At 43.3% G+C, this 25,869-nt stretch overlaps 2 protein-coding genes across 4 annotated transcripts in view; both read right to left on the bottom strand.

Annotated features, from left to right (window-relative positions):
- PHLPP2 (PH domain and leucine rich repeat protein phosphatase 2) overlaps nucleotides 1-15,528 on the bottom strand; it is a 30,832-nt gene extending 15,304 nt beyond the window's left edge. Inside the window, exons 1-9 of the mRNA XM_042821776.1 lie at nucleotides 15,455-15,528; nucleotides 15,187-15,358; nucleotides 14,196-14,437; nucleotides 7,902-8,035; nucleotides 7,027-7,217; nucleotides 6,484-6,609; nucleotides 5,262-5,416; nucleotides 1,723-1,869; nucleotides 157-387 (exon numbers count right to left, since the gene is read on the bottom strand). Of these exons, the coding sequence (XP_042677710.1) occupies nucleotides 157-387; nucleotides 1,723-1,869; nucleotides 5,262-5,416; nucleotides 6,484-6,609; nucleotides 7,027-7,217; nucleotides 7,902-8,035; nucleotides 14,196-14,437; nucleotides 15,187-15,358; nucleotides 15,455-15,528 (1,472 nt within the window). The remainder of the gene's footprint in view (nucleotides 1-156; nucleotides 388-1,722; nucleotides 1,870-5,261; nucleotides 5,417-6,483; nucleotides 6,610-7,026; nucleotides 7,218-7,901; nucleotides 8,036-14,195; nucleotides 14,438-15,186; nucleotides 15,359-15,454) is intronic.
- Nucleotides 15,529-18,953: 3,425 nt separating this feature from the next.
- The window catches only part of AP1G1 (adaptor related protein complex 1 subunit gamma 1), a 40,644-nt gene continuing 33,728 nt past the window's right edge, over nucleotides 18,954-25,869 (bottom strand). For all 3 annotated transcript variants that reach the window (XM_042821844.1, XM_042821847.1, XM_042821846.1), the window contains exons 19-24: nucleotides 24,951-25,092; nucleotides 24,386-24,512; nucleotides 23,824-23,919; nucleotides 23,437-23,597; nucleotides 22,392-22,490; nucleotides 18,954-20,190 (exon numbers count right to left, since the gene is read on the bottom strand). In XM_042821844.1, the coding sequence (XP_042677778.1) occupies nucleotides 20,089-20,190; nucleotides 22,392-22,490; nucleotides 23,437-23,597; nucleotides 23,824-23,919; nucleotides 24,386-24,512; nucleotides 24,951-25,092 (727 nt within the window). In that variant the 3' untranslated portion in view covers nucleotides 18,954-20,088. The remainder of the gene's footprint in view (nucleotides 20,191-22,391; nucleotides 22,491-23,436; nucleotides 23,598-23,823; nucleotides 23,920-24,385; nucleotides 24,513-24,950; nucleotides 25,093-25,869) is intronic.

The following is a 25,869-nucleotide window of genomic DNA, read 5'->3' as shown; positions in this document are numbered from 1 at the left end:
AATGTACTATAATACACACAGTTCTCTACAGTAAATAGAAAGTGACGTTCCGTTTCTTTTGTGTACGTGTACCTACACACACTCACTCCTAAACAGATACACATGTACACACACCCCTACATGGATACAGATGCACACACACACGTTTACTCTTACCTCAGGTCCACGCTTTTGATGTGACTCATGCGGTTCAGCACTGTAAGGTCCAGGTTCTCTAGCAAGTTCCCTGCCATGGCTATTTTGTCTAAAACTGTGAGTTTCTCACAAATCGCTGGCAGCTCACAGAAGTTATTGAAGGAAAGTCCAAGACAGCTGAGCTGCTGTAGACTTCCAAGCTCTTCTGGTAAGGACGTGAGGAAATTCCCATCAAGCCAGAAGCTTTGGAGACTACAGAAGTGAAAGCCAAAACAAAAACCAACCAATCAACAAAAAACAACAACAAAAAAGAAAAAATACATTAAGTAACTCAGTGAAGAATAGTGACTGTCACATTTCATGTTTTCAGTGAGTGGTGTGTGGTTATTTTTTTTAATGGTACCTAACAGTTAACTTTATTATTGTATACATAAAGTTACTGGAGTGCTTTTATCATTGATATTTTATAGTCATGGAACTGTGTGTACACAATGGCAAATAATTCCTAAATTATAAAAGAGGCAAACTTCTGATTGTGCCAAAATTCAAAGGTTATTTTAAGCAAAATACAAATCTCCACTTGCTTTGTAAACAAAGGATATTTACATAATCATTTGTTTTCTACAAATTAAGAAGAACCCATTTAGCATGCTGTAACAGAACAGGCCTACATGATTGCCCATCCCACAGTAACAACAGAAACATTAAGTCATGGACATCTTCATCACACCACCACTGCAGTTTAATATCACTATTACAGCACTCATTTACAGCAACTGCACCTACAGCACAGCTAAATCACAACTCCTACCACCCTAAAGCTATGCTAACACATTTCTTATACACATTTCCAGCCATTTAGAGAGGAGTATTTTCCAGGGTAGCAAAATAAATTGTTTTGAAATTTGCATAGCTTTTGAGACTCCAATCTCTAAAGTGCAATCCTTTTCTTATGACCATGTTCTAACAAAGAACTTTCTCAAGAGTGATAGAAAAGCACTCTGAGAATATGATGCGTCCCTATAAAGGATGAGGACTCAAGAGATGTGATACACATCAAGAAATCATAAGTCACCCCACAACAAAGACAAACCCACAAAGAACTAACCCCACAGAGAGCAGAAAAAGCTTCAATAGAAATATATTCATAGGCTTAGAAGCCTTCAAGTCTATTCTAGTTTGGCAAAGTAGCACCTATGATTCAAGACACAGTAACTAATGTAAGTGTCTTCCTAGGCCACTCCACACAGACAAAATCCATTAGTCATTGTTACAAATCTGGCTTACCCCAGCTATTTTAAAATACTAATAGAATAGACAGGAAGTCACAAGTGATGACTTGTTATATACCAGTGACTTTTCAAATGACAACCATGTAAACATCTTAACTTTGAAAGAAAAACAAACTTTTCTGTACCTCTTGGGTCTCAGCCTTCCACCCAAGTCAAAACTAGCACTCAGTCTCTGGAACTAACAGGTTGATGAGCACTTAAACTTCTGTAATTGGCCCCTTTACATCAGCTGTGCTACACCAAAACACCAAGGTTTATAACCACAGGAAAAAAAAGAAAAGAAAAAAGCACTCACTTCAGCAGCTTGCCAATCTGGGTTGGCAAGTGATGAAGTCCATTACAGGACATGTTGAGTTCGGTCAGAGTAGAGATCTCACACAGCGATACAGGAAATTCCCCCAGTCTGTTATGAGACAGATTCAAGCTCTTCAACTGAGAAAACCTAGAGGCAAGAATTTCAGTTGATTACCAAATATCCATAGTCTCAAAGCAAACAATCACAAAGGCTTTTGAAGCCTTTGTACACAACGATATGGTCAGCTGAATCGTTACGGCAGCTTTTACACAAATACTATTTTAAGCCACTGATATTTCATATCTCAGTGGTAATGCTGAGAGTGATCAAATACCATGCTTTTACTGCAGAAACAGACAAGAACCTTTAAACCTGATCCCTGACAGACTCTCTCTGAGTGACTATGATTAACTAAAAGAAAGCTCTCCGTTCAAAAAAATTTACCTTCCAATAATTATTTGGAGTAACACTCTAAATTCTGAAGTTGCATAATAATACATTAACTGGAATGACTCTAAGAATGGATTAAAAGAGAGGAATACCCATTTAAGGGAAGATAGACCTGTGAAATGGAATGGCAAAGAAGTGCCGGCTCCGCACTGAGCAGCCTCAGGATCAGCACCCAGAGGTCCTTGAAAGGATTTCCACACTGAAGTGCCACGTGCTTGGCAGACATACCATGCGCACAGCTGTGTGCAAGTACTGGGGCAGCTCTCACAATCACTACAGCCCCACACTTGTGCCATCCCAAACATAATCCATCAAAAAAGAATTCATTTAGGAAATTTATAATGTACTCTTCCAAGACAACTGCAAATCTACCACAGTGTTGAAAGAGAAACACATACCTCGTTCATAATGTACTTTTCGATGAGGCAAGGTTGGAGCTAAATGACCTTTAAGGATCCTTCCATTTTCAGTTTTTATTTTGAAGTGTTTTCATATAATTAAATAAAACAAGTTTAATTCACCTTCCTTCTGGTGCTGGGGGCTCCAGAACTGGACGCACTGCTCCAGGTGGGGTCTCACGAGAGCTGAGCAGAGGGGTGGAATCACCTCCCTCAACCTGCTGGCCACACTTCTCTTGATGCAACCCAGGATATGGTTGGCCTTCTGGGCCACAGGCACACACTGCCAGCTCACGTTGAGTCTCTCATCAAACAACACTCTCAAATCCTTCTCCTCAGAGCTGCCCTCCAGCCATTCTCCGCCCAACCTGTATCTGTGCTTGAAAGTGCCCCAACCCAGACACAGGACCTTGCACTTGGCCTTGTTGGACTCCACGAGGTCGGCGTGGGCCCACCTCTCAAGCCCATCCAGGTCCCTCTGGATGGCATCCCTTCCCTCTGGCAGGTCAGCTGCATCATTCAGCTTGGTATCATCTGCAAACTTGCTGAGGGTGCACTCGATCCCACTGTCCATTTCGGCTACAAAGATATTAACACCAGGCCCAGCACCGATCCCTGAGGAATGCCACTCATCACCGGTCTGCTCTTGGACATTGAGCCACTGACTACAGTGTGATCATCCAGATAATAAACATACTCAATACGTTCTCGTTAAATCACAGTTTCCTTAGATGATTTCGAACCTGATCTTCAATTACAGCAGGCAGATATTCCTTCTCCCAGTTCTTACCTTTGCTACCTTTCATACGAATTGGTTCCATTTTAAGAGATCTAGAGCAGTTCTCAGGTTTTGGAATCAGCAAATACTGGAACTGCTTTCTCAGGAATTCAACGATAGCTTTTTACATGGTACCTGTTCCTAAAATTAAGCAGCTCTTTTTTCTGAGATAAGCAGACTGGTGAGAAATTGCCCTTAAGAGGTGAGGCATTAAATGCAACATCTTAACCAGGTTTTAGAATTCATCCTCCCACAGTGATATCAAAGCAAACGCAAAGGGGGGCATAAAATTTTCAAAGCTTCCAACTTCTCCTTTTCACCAACATTCTTCACCAGTAAGAGACAGAGGAATGGATTGCTAACCTCTCATTCAAGCTGTATACATGAGTTATTTAGGTGGTAAGAATCCTGAAATCGTGTTCACTGGTTCCTTTTTTTTTTTTTCCCCCCCTACAGCAGCATAAGAATCAATAATTTCATTTACTGCAGTCATGTTTTCCTTTTATTATGGCTCCTCAGTTCTGGTTTGCGCTCTCACAGAGCAGACTGAGATAACAACAAAGATACTGAAACACAGCAACGAAGTCACAATGGGATCTAGCCTCTTTCACAGCAGCCCAAACAGGAGCCAGTCTGGGGACAGAAATAGTCCCTATATTGCTTTTGCTTGTTTGTAGATTTCAGCTCTATCACCTGACGGAGTCAATGCCAGGGAGAACTGGGTTTCTAACATACCAAATGTATTGTTGACTTACATGCAAGGTCAAGCCCCTTTGCTGATCCTGTGAACTAACAATGCTACATTTTATAAAAAAAGTTCTAGCTCTGTTTTTAACATCATCCAATGTACTTGGAGAAATAGAAAACAAAAGCTAGAATTACTTTCAACAGCTTTTCCAGTAACAATGCATTACAATATATTGAGTATACTTAAGCAAGCTCAGAATTAAAACAAAATTGGACTCTTCTTGGTTCTCAAAGAAATTGCAAAGAATTCCCTTAAACAAGCAACTTTTTCCTTACTCATGGATACTTCTTCCTACTCTGTAGGAAGAAAAATGAAATATCCTAGTAACAGGCATTTAGAGATTCAAAATAATATTTTAAAAATTAAAAAAAAAAAAAAAAAAAAAAATCAGACCTGCAGCTCTGCCAAGTTTCTCCAAATATATTTTCCCTAAAGCACAACAGGATCCAAAGCAGCACCATTTGACAGTATTACTACAGGCTTCCTAACGGTTTTAGAAATTCATTCAGTGACTCCCTTAAATCTTTTTTAACATGGGCAGTATATAGACATCAACAAACTAATCTTCCTCTGAATTGAGTTTCTCCAGAATTCATTTAAAGCCAATTTAGTAATACTCTTTCACTTACACAATTACAATACACTTCCATACCATTACACACTGCCCACTCTCTTAAGAGTCTATTTCAAGTTGCCAAACTAAAACTGGAGCATCGCAGGCCCTCTGCCAATTCCAAACGCACTTTAACAATCAGAACTGAAGTTGGATCTTACAGATCTTCCACAAACTCTTACCAGCAACAGCAGCATTATGCTTTTCCTCACCTTTATTTTGTATCCCTAAATGCTCTCTATTTATCAAGCAGTTTATTAGTTTTTCACCTTACCAGTAGAAATAGAATACCACTCCACAAGGCTCACCTCAGGCAAAACTTAGCATAAATAATTTGTAAAAAGAAATTCACAAATACTGTAAATTGCTGGAAGCTTATACCTGCCTGCACTGCTCAGTCTTGCTTCCTAGTTCCCTCATTTGTTAGAGTTCGCTTAAGATCAATCTTTTACCATCCCACAACAGCAGGCAGTACACTCCCTTCTCTTCAGCCCTGGATGCTCGCATCCAGAACTCGAAATGTAAATAAATAAATAAAAATTCTTTGCATACCTGCAAAGAGAGCCAAGACTGCCTGCTCCGCTTGATCTCATAAAATTGTGTCGTAGGTTGAGGTAGGTGATGTCTTGACTGTAGAAGAGATGCTCAGGTACTTCCTCCAGACTGTAGCATGAAAGATCAACCATGTTAAGTCGCATAGACACAACCTGAAAGGAAGGAGCAAGAGTTGCAGCTGTGCAACAATTCTTATATGGAAGTTCAATGGAAAACCAAAGACTGCAAGCAGTAAATAATCCACGAATTGGAAGAATCCCCATATACCCTCCAAACATAGGTGGAGTTCAAGCAGGAAACCAAGTCCAGGGAGTTTGAGTTTATGGCACTTGCTACTCCATGACAAGATGACTAAAAAACTGTATCTCTGGATAAGGAAACTGCTGAGAAAGCAGTCTGACTGCTTTCCAAAGATGTAAACAGCAAAATGAAGCAGCTGACATTGCAGTTCTGCTCTTTATGGTCTACAGAACCTTTCTTTGGCCTACCTATTACTCTGACTTTCTTTTGTTTGCTTGTTCAGGGTATAATATCAAAAATATTAAAAATGAAAAAAGCTTCACATGGTTTTGCAACATTTCACAGTCTCTGCAAACATCAGGTCTCCTTTAATTAAATACACTGTCTCAAGGTCTTACTTGTTTCATTTAAGAGTTTACGACCAACTTCAACTTGTACCATATTTCATGGTATATCTTTGAGGTCAAAGAGTAGTTCAGTGTTGAGCTATCACCAGCTAATTGTACTTTAATCTGGAATAAGGAAGCAGCTCTGAACAAACTACACTTACCTTGCTGACCTACGATCTCTTGCTTTACTTAACTCAACCCTATCAAGGTAGCCCCAAGTACGTCTAGGCCACAGGTGATACGGGTATGGTAGTAGAAGCAATTAACAGATCTCTATGGCTGCAGAGCCAGCCAGTCCCTGGGGTTTGTTCTAATGAGCTGTGATTAACTACCCTCACTAGGTGCAGCGGGGGTGAAAAGAACGCAGAACTGCTACTCAACACTGCTGTACAGCCAGAGCCCCAGAAGACAGCTCAAAGAAAGCTTCTGTAATCTCAAGCATATGAGAACTGAAGAAAGCTGGAAAGCATCCCAGGTACTTTCTCCAGCATCACAGTTTAAACCTCTGCCTGCAGACCCAGCCCGTACAACAAATCCCTTCATTCCCTTGGTACCCACCACCCCAACTGCTGCAGTCCCCAGTGCCTCACCGTGGATGCCTGTCGGTGCCACCGCTGGCACTCTGCCAGTGTTTCGAAGGAGACGTGGTATGTTTGGGCTTGTGCTCCAGCAGATGTGAAAGCAAGTGTGTACTGCCGACGTTTCATTTCTTCAACCTGCAACGGGAGGAATGAAAAACAAAAGAGTCTACCTAAATTCCAGCAATTACAATGGATCCGAAATCTAGCCTGAAATATTACAACCAGTAATGCTATATTTCAAACAAAACTCTGATATAAGGTTATTTGAGACAAATGCAATGTAGTAAAACCTTAACATCTTTCTGCTGAAGTAGATCCTTTAAGTAATCATCTCCAGGATGCCTAGTCACGCTGGCTAACACTGTGAAAACAGAAGCAAGTGCCTCTGCAAGCATTTTATTAGCCTTAAGACTACCTAGTAGTAGGAAAGGATCATGCAATTCTCCCTGCGCCTGCTGATACAGCCTGGATGAACCCCGTGTGGATAATACCCACCACTGTAACCCCATTCTTCCTTTCTACGTTACAGGAAGCTTTAAAAATAAGTCTTACCTTCCCTCCAACAAGAGGCAAGATATGCATCTTCCCTGCATGGCTATCTTTAACAGAGGACACAATGAGACAGGTACCACAGAGAATTACTAAGCGTTCTGCCCATTTGTGCAACTGAGTCTTCCCTTTGCGTACATTATAGATTCCAGAGAGCAGGATGCGATCTAACTGTTCCATCTGGCAAGGCTTTTCTGAAGAAAAAAGGAACAAGAGTGCTTACTCTCCACTTATTCTTTATTTTCAGGTACAAGCACAAATAGCAGCACAGCTGTAACACGCAACAGCAGTTACTGCAAGCAATACATTAAGACAAAACATATAGTAGCACATAAAACAAAAATCTCATGCAGAAAACAAGAGATGTACCTGGGGCAGAAGTGTCTGACAAGCAACCACTGTATGACTTTCACTAAAGTGTTACCACAGTTGCCATGTAGAGCATTTTTAATTTTCAAGTAATTACAGACTGTGGCAAACCTACGCACTTGCTGAGCGTCTGTCCTCTGGATGCGGTAGAAAAGCAATTACAAACTTACTGTTATCTTCAGGGAGGCTGTGTGAAATGCTTTATCTAGACTGTACTGCAGTATGTTTCTCATCTCATTTGGACTTCTAAGACATTTGTCATAACATTAAGCAGAGCAATTGCATGTTCTCCATCGAGCTGTCTTCTCTCCAAGCCACAAAAAGGGTCAAGAGAACTACAACACTGGTTTTCCTATGATTCTGAAAACTCTTTATTTCAAGAAATGCTTTCTGATATTGTGTGTATAATTTAGCCATCTATGAAGCCAATGACTTGTGCTTCACCTGAGCTCCATCAGGTATTTAAAACTATGGGTACAGCAACAGCATATGTGCACACAAATTCTTACCGCTGTAAAAGCGAATCATACAGCTGAGGTCAGAGTTTGCTGCCTCCTCCTGCATTCTGACAGGGTCATCAAAACCCAACCCAGCCAAGTAGTCATACACCATCTGAAGGGGCTTTTCAGTGGGTTCCAGCCTCCTAGCAAAACACACAAGAAAACAGTTTTACAACTTGAAAAAGATTAAACATGGTTCATTGCAACTGAAGTGCAAGGGATACTGACACACTGCTCTCAAAAAGGTCTGGCAAACACACACCCCTGGGTCTGCGCTTTATGCTTGTTAAGCATCAGTTAAAAACTGCAACATCTGAAGAACTTTATTGCAGAAGGGAAATGGAGAGGAAAAAACTTAAGCCATGAAATCCATGGTTTCCTTTTTGTGACTTGAAAAATATCAAGAGGAAACAATGACAAGAAACAGTATCAGAAATACTGCACAAAAATCAGACTCCCAATAATTTAAAAGAAACCCCTATTTTTAGTGACCTAAATATTTAGGAAAACTCTACTTAAATTTCTAAACAAACAAACAAAAGTTTCCCGATGTTCAAAAATTTCTGCTTTTGAGTTTGTGCCCACTGCCTCTTTTTCTGCCAGCCCAAACACAAGTTGCTCTCAGTCTTTTTCAGGACCTCTCTTGGGGATCCAGAGGCGTACTTAGAGAGCCAAGCAGTTCTGTAAATATTTAACTGAGGTCTAAGTTATCACAACTTTTTTTTTTTTCTCCCCAGAAACAGCAGTGAACGCAACATAAAACATTAAAAAGAGCTTTCCAGTGTGTTACTGTAAATGAAAAATCTGTGTATCTGTTACCTACAACAGCCAAGCCATTAGAAACTGGAATAAATAACAGATTGCACCAAACAGTGCAGACTTCCAATACAGCAAACCCTGATGTATTGTATAGCCTTCAGAACAGAATTCAAGAGAAATATGAGAGACATGCCTGGATCTTCAAACACCTGGCCTGAGTCTCCTGTGACTACATGCAAACTTTAATACTTCTGCTACTAAAGCCTTGTGCTTGACAGAAAATGGCTTTTCCAGCATGTGACCTGCGGCCAAGCAGCCACAAATCCTTGAGTATCACTAACAAAAAAAACCCAAGCAAATAACCAAAAACATTTCAAATAATCTGAAGCTAGCTGTTACACTAAAACAAAACAAAAAAACATCACTAAAAAAAAAATATATTCAAACACTACATTTTGGTTGCTGAATGAATTGATGTGTTTAGAAGCGTGCACTGAATAATGTAATTCCTGCACATCAAAATTCAGAAGGAACCTTAACTCATTAAAGGGTAAGTGCTTTTCAATAAGCACAGTAATACCATACAGTCACAGAATGGTTTGGTTTGGAAGAGACTTTTAAAGATCATTTAGTCTCAACCCCCTGCTGTTGGAAGGGACACCTCCCGCTAGATCAGGTTGCTCACAGCCCCATCCAGACTGGCTTTGAGTGCTTCCAAGGAGAGGGCAACCGCAACCTCTCTGTGCAACCTGTTCCTGTGTCTCACCACCCTCATGGTCAAGAATTTCTTTCCAGCATCTAGTCTAAATCTATTCTCTTCCAGTTTAAAACTATCTCCCCTCATCCTGTTGCAACCTGTCCTGATAAAAAGTTCCTCCTCAGCTTTCCTGTAGGCCTTTCAGGTACTGGAAGGCTGCTGTAAGGTCACCTCAGAGCCTTCTCTTCTCCTGTGGTTGGCCTTTGGCCTTCTGGGCCGCAGGCACACACTGCCAGCTCACGTTGAGTCTCTCATCAAACAACACTCTCAAATCCTTCTCCTCAGAGCTGCCCTCCAGCCATTCTCCACCCAACCTGTATCTGTGCTTGAAAGTGCCCCAGCCCAGATGCAGGACCTTGCACTTGGCCTTGTTGGATTCCACGAGGTCGGCGTGGGCCCACCTCTCAAGCCCATCCAGGTCCCTCTGGATGGCATCCCTTCCCTCTGGCAGGTCAGCTGCATCATTCAGCTTGGTATCATCTGCAAACTTGCTGAGGGTGCACTCGATCCCACTGTCCATTTCGGCTACAAAGATATTAACACCAGGCCCAGCACCAATCCCTGAGGAATGCCACTCATCACCGGTCTGCTCTTGGACATTGAGCCACTGACCACAGTGTGATCATCCAGATAATAAACATACTCAATACGTTCTCGTTAAATCACAGTTTTGCAGTACTGAAAACTGTATAGTACAGTAGTATGGTTTACCTTCTTGAAGCAGCAGAATACTCTATCGTGACACACTTACCCCTTTCTCAAGATAAGATTTAACTCTATTTTTATCCTTTGCATCTTTAAGACCAGGAAGAATTAGTGCTGCAGTGCTGCTGCAGAACTTTAAATGTTAATTTGAAAAAAATAGTATTTTCATTCTTGTCCACTCAAATCAAACTGCAGTGCTCCCTGAAACACCCTTATTTTTGTTTCTCAGTTTACGTGAAAAAATAACGACCAGGTACAAAAAGATCATTTGTAGTAGTATCTATTCAAGCCTAATCCCTGGACCAACATGTCTCTTTCCATAAAAACCTAACTACCTGAAAACAAATCACAAGAGTGTGCTGCATTACTGCACCACCTAACTTTGGTTGCTGGTGGCTGGAAGGCAAAAGCCTCCCAAAAAATTACGCCTTCAGAATTCTTCAAGTTGACTGCAGAAATGCAGATGCTGTTCCAATTTTGTTACCTGGCAGAAGTATGTGAGGTCACAGCAGAACCTACAGTTCAGCAGCAGCGCGTCCCTGGGCTGCAACACCTCGCTCCTCAGGAGACAAAGTGCAGCTCAGTGACATATCCAAGCAAAGGCCTGGTGGGAAGGCTGACGCCTCCCTGCCCACCACAGCGGCTCTCCAGTACCAGGCACAGGAGGGGTGTGCCCAAGGAAACAGCGCTGCACAGCCCAGATCTCTCCTGATCACACTCACACGTCCAAAGGGCTTTGTCAATAAAGCAATGAGCAGAAGGGCTTGTTGCCTTCTGATAGTATTCACATGAGGATACAGAGCACTTGATCGTGTGCCTCTGGGGACACTCTGGAGTTTTCACTGGAAAGACTGCCTGTCCAAGTTCTTATCAAGGGCAGTGTGATTTACCAATAAAATCTAAAAGTAGTCTGAAAGCAGGAAACGGAAAACCAAAACCTGTGTATGGAACAAAGGGCCATAATGGCAATTTCTATAACAAATTTCTCTGCTAGCATAATCAGAGCTGACAGGTGTGGATGGAGTTTGATGTAGAGAATTACACTTCCCCTTTGAGAAAACACAGTGCACTGTGGAAACCTCAGCTGGCATGTGATCACATTAGAAATGTACAAAATTTACCTTGTATGAAGTGCAATAAATGCTGAGTACTACCACACGCAGAGAAAACCACAGCAGGCAAAGCAGTTGCTACCTGGCACAAACAGCCCATGGCATCCACACCAGTATCACACAGTAGGTACTGCCACCTCCACTAAATCAGAGAAGCTGCTCCACTAAGTGAAGGGTGCAAGGATTAACAGAAAGAGAAGCAAACAAAAAATCAGCAAGTTTCACAGACTGCTGCAGCTCTTCTTCCTGAGCAACAATCACATTTCCATATCTTCTTAGCTCAAAGTTTTGTTGTCAGGTGTGAGCATCCTAAAGAAAGTAATGAAATTATTTTTATTTAATCTTCTCCTCTGCAATAAGGTATAGTTCCTAAAAAGAAAAAGATGTTCAGAAAGAAAAGCTCTAGCTGGATTACTTAAAGATTCTTAAGGCAATGCTGCACAGGGAAAAGAATGTTCTGACAGAAACTGATTCCCAGTATACATACCTCAAAGAGAAATGCAGAAATATCACAGGAATCCAACAGTATTGAAAGTTAAAAGGTTTTCTATTATTCTTCTACCTACCGACCAGTTCGTCCAGTCTTCTGAGTCAGGTACCAAATCAACTTTTGCCATGTTCAGGTTTCGAAAGAAAATCACCCACTAGTATTTAGAAGGGAATTCAGTCTTTTGAGAGACAAACATATCAAGCGTAAGATACAATCAGATGCTTCACTGAGTAATTTGTAGTCACAGACTCACTATTAAAGCAGTCAGTAAACTTTTTTTCAAGGAAATTATTGTCTCAAGAGGGCGTAGGGATATGTTGAGCTTTCTGTCACCTTCCTGGGGAAATGGAAGCAGATACTACTTGCGATTGCCTCCTACTCCTAACAGAGATGGATACCAAAGCAATACCAATAGGAATTTTTTTCATGGACAGACATCAGAACAGGCTGTGCGGGGAGGCGGAGGAGATGCCATCCCAGCAGGTATCTAAGAAACTTGCAGATACTGTGCTTAGGAATGTGGTATAACAGCAGATTTGCAGTGTTAGGTGGATGATTGGACCTGATGATCTTAAAGGCCTTTTCTAACCTAGATGATTCTACTGAGAACACCCTCACTGGTGATTCATGAATTTGTTAGAATTACAAAGGCAACAGATGCACAGCAATCAAGAGCTCTCCATAAAATTCAACAGAAGACTTGATTAAGAGTCTAACATAGCAGCAGACAACGAGTTTAAGGAGCAAATTACAGAATTGCAAAGACCGGAAGAGACCTCAAGAGATCATCGAGTCCAAACCCCCATTAAAGCAGGTAAAGTAAATGTTCGCAACACAATATTCACTTCCAGGACCTGGGCTGCAGGACAAATCTGCTATCTTTGCCAAGACTGCCACAAATGAAAGACAGGCTCTTCTCATAGTGTGAGAAGAGAAATTCAGAATTCAAACACAGAAGTCACTTCGAAAACTCAAAAAAAAACCTCACAAAAAAAAAAATAAATAAAAATCAAAGCTTCCCTGTCTGAACACACCTACAAGACTTACCTGGTCTTCTTTTTTTTTTTTTTTTTGATGCCTGCAGCAAATGTAAAGACTTGTTCTTTTCTCTAAACATTAGAAAATCTGTTCTCTGTTATAGTAGCAACAAACCAGTTGTCTTATAAATACTTCAAGCAACAAATGGAGATATTAGGCTGCCTTCATAAACAAGTGTTAACCTATTCTCCTTTTTTTTTTTTTTTTTTTAAAATAATAAATCTATCGTAGTTCCTATAATCCAGGTCAGGGAAAGCAAAAAGTTCTGGATAACTTTTTTCAACTGTCATTTTTAACCACGTCACAGAATCACAAAATGGTTGGATTAGGGTAAGGAAACTACCTTAAAGATCACCCAGTTCCAACCCCCCCCGCTATGGCTGGGGACACCTTCCCAGACCAGGTTGCCCAGGGCCCCATCCATGGCCTCAAGGACCTCTAGGGATGTGGTAGCATCCACAGCTTCTCTGGGTAGCATAGGCCAAGGCTTCACCAACCTCTGAGTAAAGAATTCCTTCCTGATATCTAAAGCTACTTCCTAATAGTTTGAAGCCATTACCCTGTGTCCTACCAGTACTCTCCCTGTCCCTTCCCAGTTCTCTTGTAGGCCCCCTTTCCTGATCTTATTCTTCATATCTCTTTCCCGTTAGTGCTCCTGTCTTCAACCCAATTAAATCTACACTATGTCCTTCTAAACTTGAGATGCACATAATTTAACACTTACATTTCACTAACAAGAAACTATTGCTGCTGTTCAGCTCATAATGTTTCAGTTACTTAGGCTTCTGAAGAAAGACCACAGTGATGCCCTTTTCCCTAGCAACTGGAGTCACAACTTCATAATCAAATGTGAAATCCAGAAGCATCGCTACACAGACTTAACGGGAGCTTGTAAAGCTAGAGGAGTCCATAATATATCAGCATAAAATCCATGCACCTTAAACTCTGATCTGAGGTCTGTTTTCAACCTTAATTGACTGCAGACATAACACATGCGATACAAAACCCACACCCTATGCTTATCTTTATTTACCTCAGAAACTCACAAAAAAAAAAAATTACTAATACAAAAGTACTGTGAAATAACTGTTGAACTACTTCTGACTCAGAGAAAACTGCTTACAGCTCCACAATTGTTTAGATTTTCTTAAGATTATAACATCCCTAAAACATAATACAACGAAGAAGTATATGAAGAACAACCTTTACTTACAAAACAAGGCTGTATTTCTGGTTGGAGCAGCCACAAAACCCTCCCAGCTATGCCTTGACTAAGTACAAAAGGCTCAGAACTACTTCATTTTCATGCATTAGGTGACTGGAAGCAGCATTCAACTGGCACCTCCTGCCTCTATCTGCTCTGCACACCAATGCAAGTAGGTATGCAGAAGAGCGCTACACGACTAAAGCAAACCCAGCTCCACGCAAACCTCAGCCCTCACCTGACCAGGTCTCCATGAAGCTGCACGAAGAGGTTTTTCCTCTCTTCCCCATCACAGATCTCAGACGCTGGGGTATCCACCGTACAGAGGACCAAGCGCAGGTCAGACAAAGCAGCAGCAGAATCTCCTCCATAAACGTACACGCAGCCTCGTCCAACATCCTCTCTCAGCCAGTCCCTCTCACGGGAACCGAACCGGCTCCTGTTCGGACAGCTCCTGCTTCCGTTGCGCTTCGCGTTTCTCTGCAAAACGGCCAAAACCGGAGCGTCAGCGGCAGTCTCGGCAGCGGCGCCCGCAGTCGGGCTGTGCGAAGGCCCCAGGAGCGGCGGGGCACGGGGGAGCGGAGCGGGGTACGGCGAGACCGCCGCTCCGCGCCACCGGGCGCCTCCTCGGGGCCATTCGCGACGAACGACTCGGAGCCACCGCGCCCGGGGGGGCACGGAGCCGGCACGGAAGGGTCCCAGCCAAGGTCGAAGCGGGCACTGCCCAGACGCGGCGCGCAGCTACTGCCGCGGCCGCCCCCCGCGCCGAGCTGCCGGGAAGGGCCGGCGCGGAGACGCGGCGCAGAACGGCCCCGCTCGGCCCAGGCGCCCTCCTCACCTTCAGCACCCGGACGACGCCGCGAGGCCCGGCCCGCCCGCCCCGCGCTCCGACCGCCGCCGCCTCATCCTCCTCGGCTTCCGGCGCCTCCTTGGGCCCCGGACCGGCTTCCCCCATGGCCGACCGGACCGCGAAACCTCCGGCAGCGGCGGCTGCCGCCCCAGCTCCGCGCGCGCCCCGCCCCGGAAGCGCGGGAACTTCCGTCGGCAGCGGCGCCGCAGCGGCAGCGCGAAGTCGCGGCGTTAAACCAAGGAGCTCGGCGAGCGGTTCGGCGAGTCGGTCCTGACGGCAGCACGGCCTGCGGGCACGAGGCCGCCGGAGCCTTTACCGACCTGCTGTCATCCGTGCAGCGCTTACGAGGAAGGCGGCTGTGTAAACTGGGATCACTTACCCTTCGAAGAAGGAAAACAGCTCTGTACTCCGAAGCCGCCCGTCCCAGAACTGCTTTCTCTTGCTTCTGCAGCGTCTCACCAGGAGCCTCCCGAGGCTGCAGCTGCACACGGCGGCTCTGAGCAGCGCTTCGTCCCGCTGGGCGTAGCGCCACCGCGCCGCTTCGCGAGCGCCTGAGACAGCAACCGTCAACGGCAGCCTCGGTCACCTTAATGACCAAAGCCTCGCGCCTGCCCTCAGCCAGCAACGATTCTGGACTTCACACACACCGGCCTGCTGCCCCAGCACAGTTCTCACGCGCTAATTCCTGGCCTTGCTGCTTCCAAACTCTCACCGCCAGCATTCTTTCGTAGCTTAATCCGATTTCACGTTACCTTCAGAAATCTCCCACCTTCCTCCTGGTTTATCTCAGACAGCAGCGCTCTCCGCAGTCAGGACCCGTTCCAAGAAGGGACAAGGGGCTCAGCACCGCCCAGCACAGCAACGGGAGGTGCCTCCGTGCTCTGTCCTGCTCCACGACTTCTGCCTGCAGCCACACACCATCCGCTGACACACAGACAGACACGTTTCTGAATTGCCAAGGAGAGGACCTGGAGAGCTCTAGCTAATGAGGAGCTGACTGACAATCAGGCTTACTGTGAAGGTTCCGTGTGTTCCCAGCACGCACCTTCACTGTGCATGGAATTGTATTGGAAAACACACAGTATCTAAAGTTCCTGTGACTATCTTACAGCAGGCAACTATATTGCTTTAACGGTTGAGATCGTAACAGTCCTTGTCTCAGTGGCACACGGCATACAAAAGAGACTTCTGGAGATCAGCAAGGGAACCTTAACCAACTGCACCTGCAGCCAGCAGGGAAAAACATCTGTTCAGATCTCATCCTATCTGTGAGCACCTGGACATGTACTGCTGGCAGCAGCTGACAAGCTGTCCCTCAGGGTGGTGTTTGACCTGACCTTTTTTAGGGTTTTTAAACTGCCTGCTCATTTTACTCTCCAAAATTTCCCAAAAGCTTTTCAAACTCTGCCCTTGATAATTTCATATCACTTGCCTTTAGCGCTGCCAAACAAGAACTGATAAAGGCTGTTCCACTCTACTTGCAAAAAGCAACAAGGCGCAGTTTTAAATCATGGAATATTGACTCATTTTATTAGTCACTTCATAATTTGTTTCAACCAAAAGACAGTACACACAGAAGTCTAATGCATTCCATGTAAGTGTTTACATCGGTTATGTAGCTCCTCACTCACCTAAGACTTAGCATTTAAGTTTTTCACATCTCAAAAATAGATTTGCAGAAGTTAGAATGCCACCAGGCTCCCTGCTCAATGGGCATGTTTTTATGTTTAATTTGGTCAGGAGTTGCTGCTCATTTGATCTTGTGGGTTTTTTTGTTTCTTTTTTTTCTGTTCACATTGTCAAGGAGGTGGGATGGTACTCTACGTAAGGGCAGTATTACAACGTAGGAAAAGGAACAAACAGGATCAGAGTAAAAGTCCAGAAGAAAGAAGCGCAGTAGGTCCTTCCACTACAGTCCCCAAACAGAAAACAAACATAGAAAGTACACCACCAGACCCACCCCCCAACCCCCACCCTAGAGGAAAGCCATCTTTGCTGTCCCATCTTGCAGCCAGTATCAGTGCTGGTGGAAGGATGAAGGAAGTCACCTTTCCCAGCTGCTTCAGAGCCTATCCAACATACTGTATGGGTGGCAGTTCCCTCACTGCTATTGCTTCAAAATGCTGCTCAAGGCCACCCATCAAAAAAAGTGGACTAAATTAAACCTTAGGATCTTCCCATGCCTCCTCTCCCTTCTGGATCACTACAGCCCACTTTGTCCTTTCCTCAAAATTTATTTGCTTGGAAAATAAACAAACCAAAGGAGACAATTTCTCCAAGCTCCAGCCTGCAGAGCCCACATTATGAAGGTCAGCCACAAATTCTCCATCTTGCTCCTCTTATATCCTCTTTACACTAAAAGAAGAAAGCCATTGACCAGACCTAAATTGTTGCATTCCAGTGGAATAAAGGCTCACCTTGTCCCCAGAGTGCTTTCTGAGGCATTAAGTAAGTATTCTCCAGCATGACAAAGCAGCAGCATGAAGGTTGAAAGTACCTAGGGAAAGAAGTAATAGTATCTAGCATCGCAAATAAGGAAACATGTAACCTGGCCTTCTTTCTAGAGATAATGTTAGTACTCAATCTTTTAAGAAAGGAAGGTAGAGAGCTCCAAGGACAACAGGAACATTCAGCTGCAAAGTACTTTATGGCCAAGAGACGGTTTCAAGCTGAATGCCTTTCAGGTACACACACCATCTCCCTGAGCTTGACCCAGAAATACGACAGAGTATACTTTCCAAAACACAAAACACATATGTGTACAGGTGGCTGAAGGATCCAAGCGTAGAGAAGGAATCTACCCTGAAAGCTTTCCAGAGACCAACAACAAAATCCACCTGCTCTATAGTACAAAAAACAAATGTAAGAGGGACAAGGTCAGTTGTTTCCAGCCACACTGCAATGAACTGGCCAGGTGAGGGACCATGTACTTCTTTCTCCCCATCTAATCCTCTGGCAACAGTGCTCTTCTCAGCAAAAAGGAATGGAAAGCTGGAGGTGCACCACCTTTCAATACCACACACAATTCTGAGAAGAATGACACCTTAAGGGTTTTAAGGAACTAAGGCAAAAAACTTCCTGTTAGCTTGATACCTGGGACACCCTCAGAGCCCACTGGGGACTACATTCAAACACACTCACCACTATGGAGTTTGAGCCAGTTGTGTCAAGCAGTCACAGCTGCAGTAAAAAGCAACAAAAGTAAATGCTCAGCATCCAGAAAAGGGCTTTGATTCAGCTGTTTTCTCCAAGACTGCCTGTATCATTATGGTTCCATCTGAGGCACTGCTAGCCCAACCAAGACACTGCAATAAGTCAGAATCAGCTTCAAACAAGTCACACATCACTCTTGCTCGTTTTTAATAACTCTATAATGATGCCAGTTCCAACAGAATAATGAAACTCTTTGGTGAAGGCTCAACCCGGTCCTCTCAATAACGTAGCAAAAAAGCCTTCCAAGAGAAACTAAACTTATTCCACTGGACATATCAAAAATTAAAGTCAGTTCTACTTTATATCATCTACCATGGTTAAAACCAAAGCAGACAGAACAACCTCTAGTGACCTCCCTTGCTATGGATTCAAGGGTAGAATAAGTCTTTGATTTTCCCTAAATACACTGTACACCATGCCTGCAATATTGCCAGCAATGATTGGAACTTAGTGTTTGTACTTTTGCAGACACAAAGGGCTGACAGAGCACAAAATGATCACCATGTATTTACAGTCCTGCAACAGAAACAGAGCAGATGTGCCATTTGTTTCTTTTGAGAAAGCTTTGCAGCTGGGAGCTGGGGTACCTTCAATTCACCAGCACGCTAACGAATGAAGACTTAAGGCCTATCTTTTCCTCTTTCTCTCTGAATGGTGCTGAACACCTGAACAGTTTTGTCACTGTGCTTTATACATCCTATACATCACCTCCATGAAAATTCATGGAACTCTACTACCTCAACAACAGTTGACACTGGCAAGCATAACTGGATACAACTTTAAGCTCAGAAGAGTACCAAACCTAACATCTTTGGATTCAAATACTCCAATAATTGGCTTTCGTTCAAAAAACAGTTTAGTTCCACTCTCAGTCTGCACCTTAACAAACAGATTTTTCTACAAGGATGAATTAAGTAACAAAATGGGAGAAGGTCTCTTTAAACCGCATGGTCTTTATTTCAGTGCCAATGTTACAGATACAACACAAATATCCCAGTCAGAAGTAAATCAAATGGAACCCAGGGAGTCTACAACAGGCTCTGGAAATTAAACCGGGGAGAAAGTCTGGAATAACTAAGAACAACTCTGCAGCATAGTCTCCGGTGCGTCTCCCAGCAGGCAACAGAGCTTTTGCTCAAAGACTGATCTACAAAATTGAATGTGTCTTTTCTTGCCATAAACCACAACTAAAGGCTTTGAAATCAACTGTGGTAGAAAACCAGCTGCTTCTTAGATCGCTACATCTCATACATCACCATACCTTCCGGGGAAGCTACAGAAGACTGAATCTCTATGGCTGCAGCCACTGATGGAAAGAAAGAAAATTCAAGTGTAAGGTCTTCATTTCCAAGTACAGCACCAACGCAATTTTAATCAGCCTCACCGGCACCTCTTTCCTGCACTGTCCCAGGTCTGCAGATGAAGTCCCAAGGCCTGACTTGCTCTTGGTAAGTATCACATAACTAAGAGGTGTGTGTATACAGTAATGCACTGAACAGGCCAAAAAAAGCCTCCAGTCCCTTTAGACATGGGGGATACAGTAAGAAAGAGGCAAGGTGACCTAAAATTCTCCAAGTTCCCATTCTGAGCCCCAGATGAAAGTGCCTGAAAATAATCCAGCTAGTAACAATTGAAAACACAACTTGACCATCCCAGGGGAAAAAAAAAAAAAAAGACAGCAGAAAGAAGGGGCAGTTGTTCACTTGCTGCAGAGACAGAAAGTTTCCCTGCAAGAAATTCCAGACTTCTCTTCCAACACCAGGCTGTTTTTTCTTTGGGGGTAGAGAGGCAGGGAAGGGAGGGAATGTTGCTTCTGGCTGTGAATGCATGTGTGAGGGAGTGCAGAGTAGCCTCCACAAGCCACCAGCCTCATCAGCAGAGGAGAGGAGATTAGTCTCAACAGATATGCTTCAAAGTCAGCAATCACTTCAGGAAAATTCCTCCTCATCAGCAGGTCTCATCTGTTCCCCATGCCCATGGTGCAGTTTAGGGGACTGCCAAGGATCACAACCTTCTTCCCAGAGTTCTTTTGATTGGGTGGGGTGAGAATAAGAATGGTGCCAGAGCCTCACTGCCAAGACTGAGGGGGGAAGTTGTTGACTTCTGCTAGATCCTGCATTGCTGAGCCCTTGTGATTATATGTCAACTTGATCCGCATACGTAGTTGTTGCTACAAGAGAAAAGGAAACAAACACAAATTCAGGTCTTCAACAAAGGTCAGCATATTTTCCAGCTTCCTGTCCCACATCCCCTGAGAAAACACAACACAGACCCTTCCTCACCACAAAAGCTTGCAGGAATTATGTGCAGAGTAAGCTATGACAACGCAGATAAATGCTTAATCTAGTAGGATGCTGCTTGCCCACTGTACTTCTCAGGTCAAGTAAAAATTTTCTCAGAAAAACTATAGCACAGATTCTATTCATCTTTCCCTGGGCACTGGCCCTGCTCTCATCCACATCGAGGTCCTTAGATATAACAGTAACGGTCTTGCAATCACAATTAACCATGGAAGAAAGCAGGAGGCAGATCTGACTTTGCTACGCAGCACTTATGCTTACATGGAGAAAGGTATTATTTCCTGTGCTGCTGACTCAGAGAAGCAGCAGTCTGGAAACTTGCACAGATCAGTAGCACTGGACAAAATAGCCCAAGAAAGACTACAGATATCATCTCTAACAGTACTTCCTCCTTCTGTGGCTAAATGGCAGAACAGCTCAGACTGCCTTACACTGTTGCTTGGCTGCCATCCAGACACTAGGATGATCTTAATAATAGCCAGAGCACAGCATGCTTCACATTTTCTGTTCTCTTCACTGCTGCCCCCCTTCCCCCTTCCAAAGTCTACAGCAAAATGTGCAGAAAGGGTAATGAAAGGGAGGAAAGGAGGACACAGACAGCTCCAACCAGCCTCTCGCTAAAGAAGTTGTATTTGGTACTGTTCTGGGTAACCAGCCATTGTACAGAGTGCACTGGCCACTGTCAGAGTATAACCTTGTTCACCTATTCTGAAGAGTTACACTCTAAGATCTTTCAGTCTGCTCACCATAACTCTCCCCATTTAGTTTCAGTCCAGCCTGACAGACCACAACCACATCAACAGTTTTTACAACACCGAAAAAACACAGAGCTACCTCCTAAACAATAAAGTTGAGGTTGTTTCTTCCAGAATATTTGAGGTAACTTCAACTATCTCATGCATGGGACCCTCGCAAAGCTGAATCTGAGGTCAACAGCAATCTAAAGGACACTAAGCACTGAACACATGAAGAGGCATAAAACAGTGGGAAACAGCAGAGGGCAGCAAAATACTAGCTTGCAGCTCTTTATTCTCAAGGATTCACGGGAGATGGAAGTCCCAACAAGGATGCACATTTCAGCTTATGAGACCCATATGAGAAGGATACATTCCAACTTCCTGCACTCCACAGGAAAGCTTCTAAATCCCTTATGTTTATAACTTTTAGAACCCACATGGAAATTTATATCAGATTTGTGTGAGACAGAATAATTACCCGCATGTCTTATAGAGCCTGAGAGGAGTACATTGTATAGAGACAAGGGGAGATCAGGGCAACTGTGCACAGGAAGACAGTTATTTTGATGAAATCTTTGGCTAAGACTTAAGAATTTCATTTTTTAAACTTGCACACCAGTCTACTTAATGTCTAGAACAGTGAGTGATAAAGAAATAAACACGTCAGAAAAATGTCAATACCGCCCCAAAAATTGATAAAATTATTTGCACTTTTCTATCTGATTCCACCTCACTGTTAAACCTCTTAAGGAGGACATGTGGGCCATATCCCTCTCTCCTCTCAAGTTTATTTTTATCCTCAGTCTCAGAAACTTACCTATGAAAGCTATAGAACAAACAGAATTATGATAAATAACAGCAAAATACTCTTCCCCTCAACTATTTGAAAATACACTCACAACATATTAAACAACATCACTTAAGAAAAAGGACAATCTGGTTAAGATTATGGATTAAGCTATTTTTTTTTTAATCAACTTTCAAGAAATGCCCCCTGCAGACAGCAAGAAGGAACTTCAAATATATTGAAATCCAAAAAGCAAGCATCTTTCCATTTCACTCCTACACCAAAAAACACCAGGTTCTGCTCCTCTAGAAAGATCTAGAAACTTGTTTAACAACTATACTGATGCAACAAATATCCACAAAGTCAAGGCTTTTTTAGAGTCTGCTTAGGAAGTATAAACAAACAGAAAGCCAAATCTTTGCCCAGAACCTCCTGTCTTTTACAAATTTTTCTTCAGAATATTTTCTTAGCCCTAAACAAAAACATTCTCACTACAACACATAATTTCCCAATGCACAACTTCCAGGCAGTTCTCAGGATCACTCACCTTTTGTGGATTCAGGACTTTAATGACCTGTGTAATGGTCCCCGAGTTAAATGCAGGGATGACACTGCTGCTAGGAGACAGAAGCTGCAGTTGGAATGTCTGAAGAACAAAACGAAAGCAAGTTGGTGCTTAATCAAGTACAAATATAAACTAATTGATTTGTTTGCACTAAAAAAAATTAAGTCCTGCCAGTACAGAGACACAAGGAAGCAACCAGTTTTTCAATTCATGACCTGCAAAGAACAAAATATTTGCTGGCCCACCATCTTTCCACACAGAGATCCAGAAGGCACAAGTATGAGAGATGAGGGCTTACTGCGGTCTATCAAAATTAGCAGTGATGCACTGTTTCAATTTTGACTCTCAGGTGGAACAGCCAACACTGCTCAGCACATCTCTAACTTCAGGAGGCCCATTCTCTCCCTCATTCCTTCCTGTGGCAGGTAGGAAAATTCCAAACTAAAGGAAGAGCATTAGTAAATTCCAGAAGTGAAACTCTGGAAAGTGAATATTTCCCAAATTTCAACGCTTCAATCAAGTCCTGCTCTACTACAAACTAGTAGTCCCCATCTTCATGTTTCAAGCTGCAGCTAACTCCAACAGGAGACAACTAAATGCTTTAAGGAGAACAGTTAATGATCACTGTGTGGGAGCTCACTTCAAGTTTTACAAGCAGCTAATAGCTCCAAAGGGTTTTCTTTTTTCCATGTATTTATAGCTACAAAGAGTACAGTACATTTCCTAGAAACTAAGAACAAAGAGAAAGGTTTGTTGTGGTTGTTGGTGTGGTGGTGGGTTTTTTTTGAACCAACATTTTCCTGGGCATAGTTTAGCAACCTTCTAAAATGGTGATTTTAAAATAAGATTTGATCAGAGCAGATCATTTTAGCCCATCCTCCATTCCATTTATGACTAAACTGAGCATGATGAGAACCTTTTAACAGCTCACCCATGCTGCATGTGTCTGTCTACATTAAAGCACCAATCAGGAAGTACTTGCAGCTGGCCCTCTACCTGTCACTGTAGTTGCCCTAAGTTGTTCTACCTTTGGTACTGCAGCTTGGAAAACAAAATCTGTCATGTCCAGCTCTGTGCTGTTGGAGGCTTGTATTGTGATTACAGTGACACTGGGGTTGGTGTTTGACCTCTCAAAACTGAAGTCAATCTTCAGCCCGTTCTTGTTGTATGCAGTAATTGAAGGGATTCCTGTAGAAAGCAAAAAAGTAGCAGACTTGAGAATCTAGACATCGTTCTCAGCATCACAGAACTCATTTCCTTTACCCCAGAACACAAATTCTTCTGTAGATTAAACAACCTCCCCTCCTGCTCCAATGTGTGTGTCACACTTCACAATGAAATCTCCTTTCCGTTACTACCCCTTGTTTCCTCTTCTGCTGTGGCACCTTCAGCTAAGGTTTCAGATGTCCCTAACCTGCAGCAATATCATTGAAGAGAGGCTGTGATGACAGTCCATCAAGCAGGAATGGAGGCTGTGATATCTGGGGTGCAGGGGCAGATACTGGGGAACCTACAAGAAATGTTGGATAATTATTAGATTTTGCTGTCACAGAATGAAGGGTAATTACTCCTCCAACTCAACTGCTCAAATATCAATACATACTATTTCTATATATGAAGCTCTACACATAGCTATTTATGTTATGCCTCTTCTCAGCTTTTATTCAACAAGGTCTGGCTCCTCTTGAGCTAGCAGGCATTCAAACACAGTAATTTCTTGTATCTTATTCTCTCCGGAAATGCTGTGTTCCCAGAAGGGAATGGGAAAATACTTAAGTCCCACTGTCTAAACATTGTCAATCTCTGATGCCATCCCCTGATGTCCACCTGTGTGCTAATACAGAGCCTGACAAGAACAGTCACGAAGACAGGGACTTAATAGTGATGAACAAGCCAGCCCTCTCATCTTCAGCGCTCAACCTGACCCACCCCAGGAATGAGGTTACATAGACTTTCAAGAGATGAAGCCTACTCACCTGTTAGGTTGAGGTCTCCCAGTAGGTCAAGGAGCTCCCCACCAGCAGAGGCTGGCTTGCTTGTAGGTGCAGTGGGGATTACAGGTGTTATATCATTCCCCCCCAGCAAGTCCAACAAATCATTTGCCTAATGAGAAAATAAAAGTTACATATTCATATTTCTGCTGATTCCCCCTTATATACAGGATGAATTTCACTTGCTCTCAGATTAAAGGCCAGAGCTGCTGACTAATTAGAAAGGTTCTTAGTTTGGCTATGGTTCCAAGAGATCAAGCCACCGCTTTCTTGGAACCACAGGGATGGAGCCTGAAGATACAAACAGGCTGGGGAACACATGGATTTATCCCATCATGCTCTTACATTCCCTACAATAACCTCTTCCACACATCTGTTCTTGGCACTAGAACCATCAGAGCAGAAATGTGACACAATTGATCACCAGGCCACAGCTTACAACGAGGCAGGGACAGGAAGGGAGGCTGCCTCAGTTTACTGTTGAAAAGTCAGTGGCTAGCACTCTGAGCTGACAGGCAATGGAAACTTACGCTAGATTAGTTTCCATTACCTGGCTACCAGGCTGCAATCCAGAGTGTGGAGGTTTGGTTTCCAGTACCGCTGTTTCTGTCTCTCCATTGGTCTGTACAATCTCTGTAGGGCCATTGGTGGTGACTTTCTCCATTACAGGCATTCTCTCAAGCAGGGCTGGCCTGAAAGAAGCTGACATAGTTATACTGTGCCATCTTCTTGGATCCCAATCCAAGCATTCAAAACATTCAAGAGAAGATATACACAGCGCAACCCGCCTCTTCCTTTCAGCTCCATTGCAGGGGCACTGTAAGACTATATGACAGCTACAGGTGGTCAAAAATGATCCCTGACATATTTTGCCAGTGTACATATATTAAATGTCAGCTGACAGTCAAACAATACATCCTTATTTTCTTCTAGTACTGGACAGTTTTCACAGTGGAGCTAGGATAACAAAGCAGATTAAATGACTGAGCAAACGTGGATTAACTGCAGACGCAGGACATCTGACTGCTCTGCTCCATATTCAGTTGGATCAGAAGGTCAGCTGATTGGCTGAAACAGGTAACAAAGTTGGAAAAACAAACCACCATGCTCTCATAAGTCAAATTTAAGTTTCCAGAAAGTGTAAGCTTGGTCCTCAAGAGCACCCTCCTGAAAGCATACAGAAACTGAAGGAGAAGAGGCACAGGACACCGAATCCTGACTTCAACACAACAAAGAAAAAGTGATACAGAGAACACCAGCGTATAATGCAAGAAAAGCCATTACCCTCAAGGACCAGGCCTCAAAGCACTGCATGTAATGTGAATAAGTTACACTGCCAACATCTTTCAGGCTCAATGAGATCTGCAGTGCCAATAACCCCAACAACGGGCTTTCAGACTCTGTGATAGAATTACCTCAAGTTCAGAGCATAGCTTTGGAAAAAAAAGGTCAGTGGATCTCTGCACATT

This window comes from Centrocercus urophasianus, unplaced genomic scaffold (genome assembly GCF_019232065.1).
Source record: "Centrocercus urophasianus isolate 14NV4802_14NV808 unplaced genomic scaffold, USGS_Curo_1.0 seq_2, whole genome shotgun sequence".
NCBI classification, from domain to species: Eukaryota; Metazoa; Chordata; class Aves; order Galliformes; family Phasianidae; genus Centrocercus; species Centrocercus urophasianus.
This window is presented reverse-complemented; position numbering and strand designations above follow the sequence as displayed.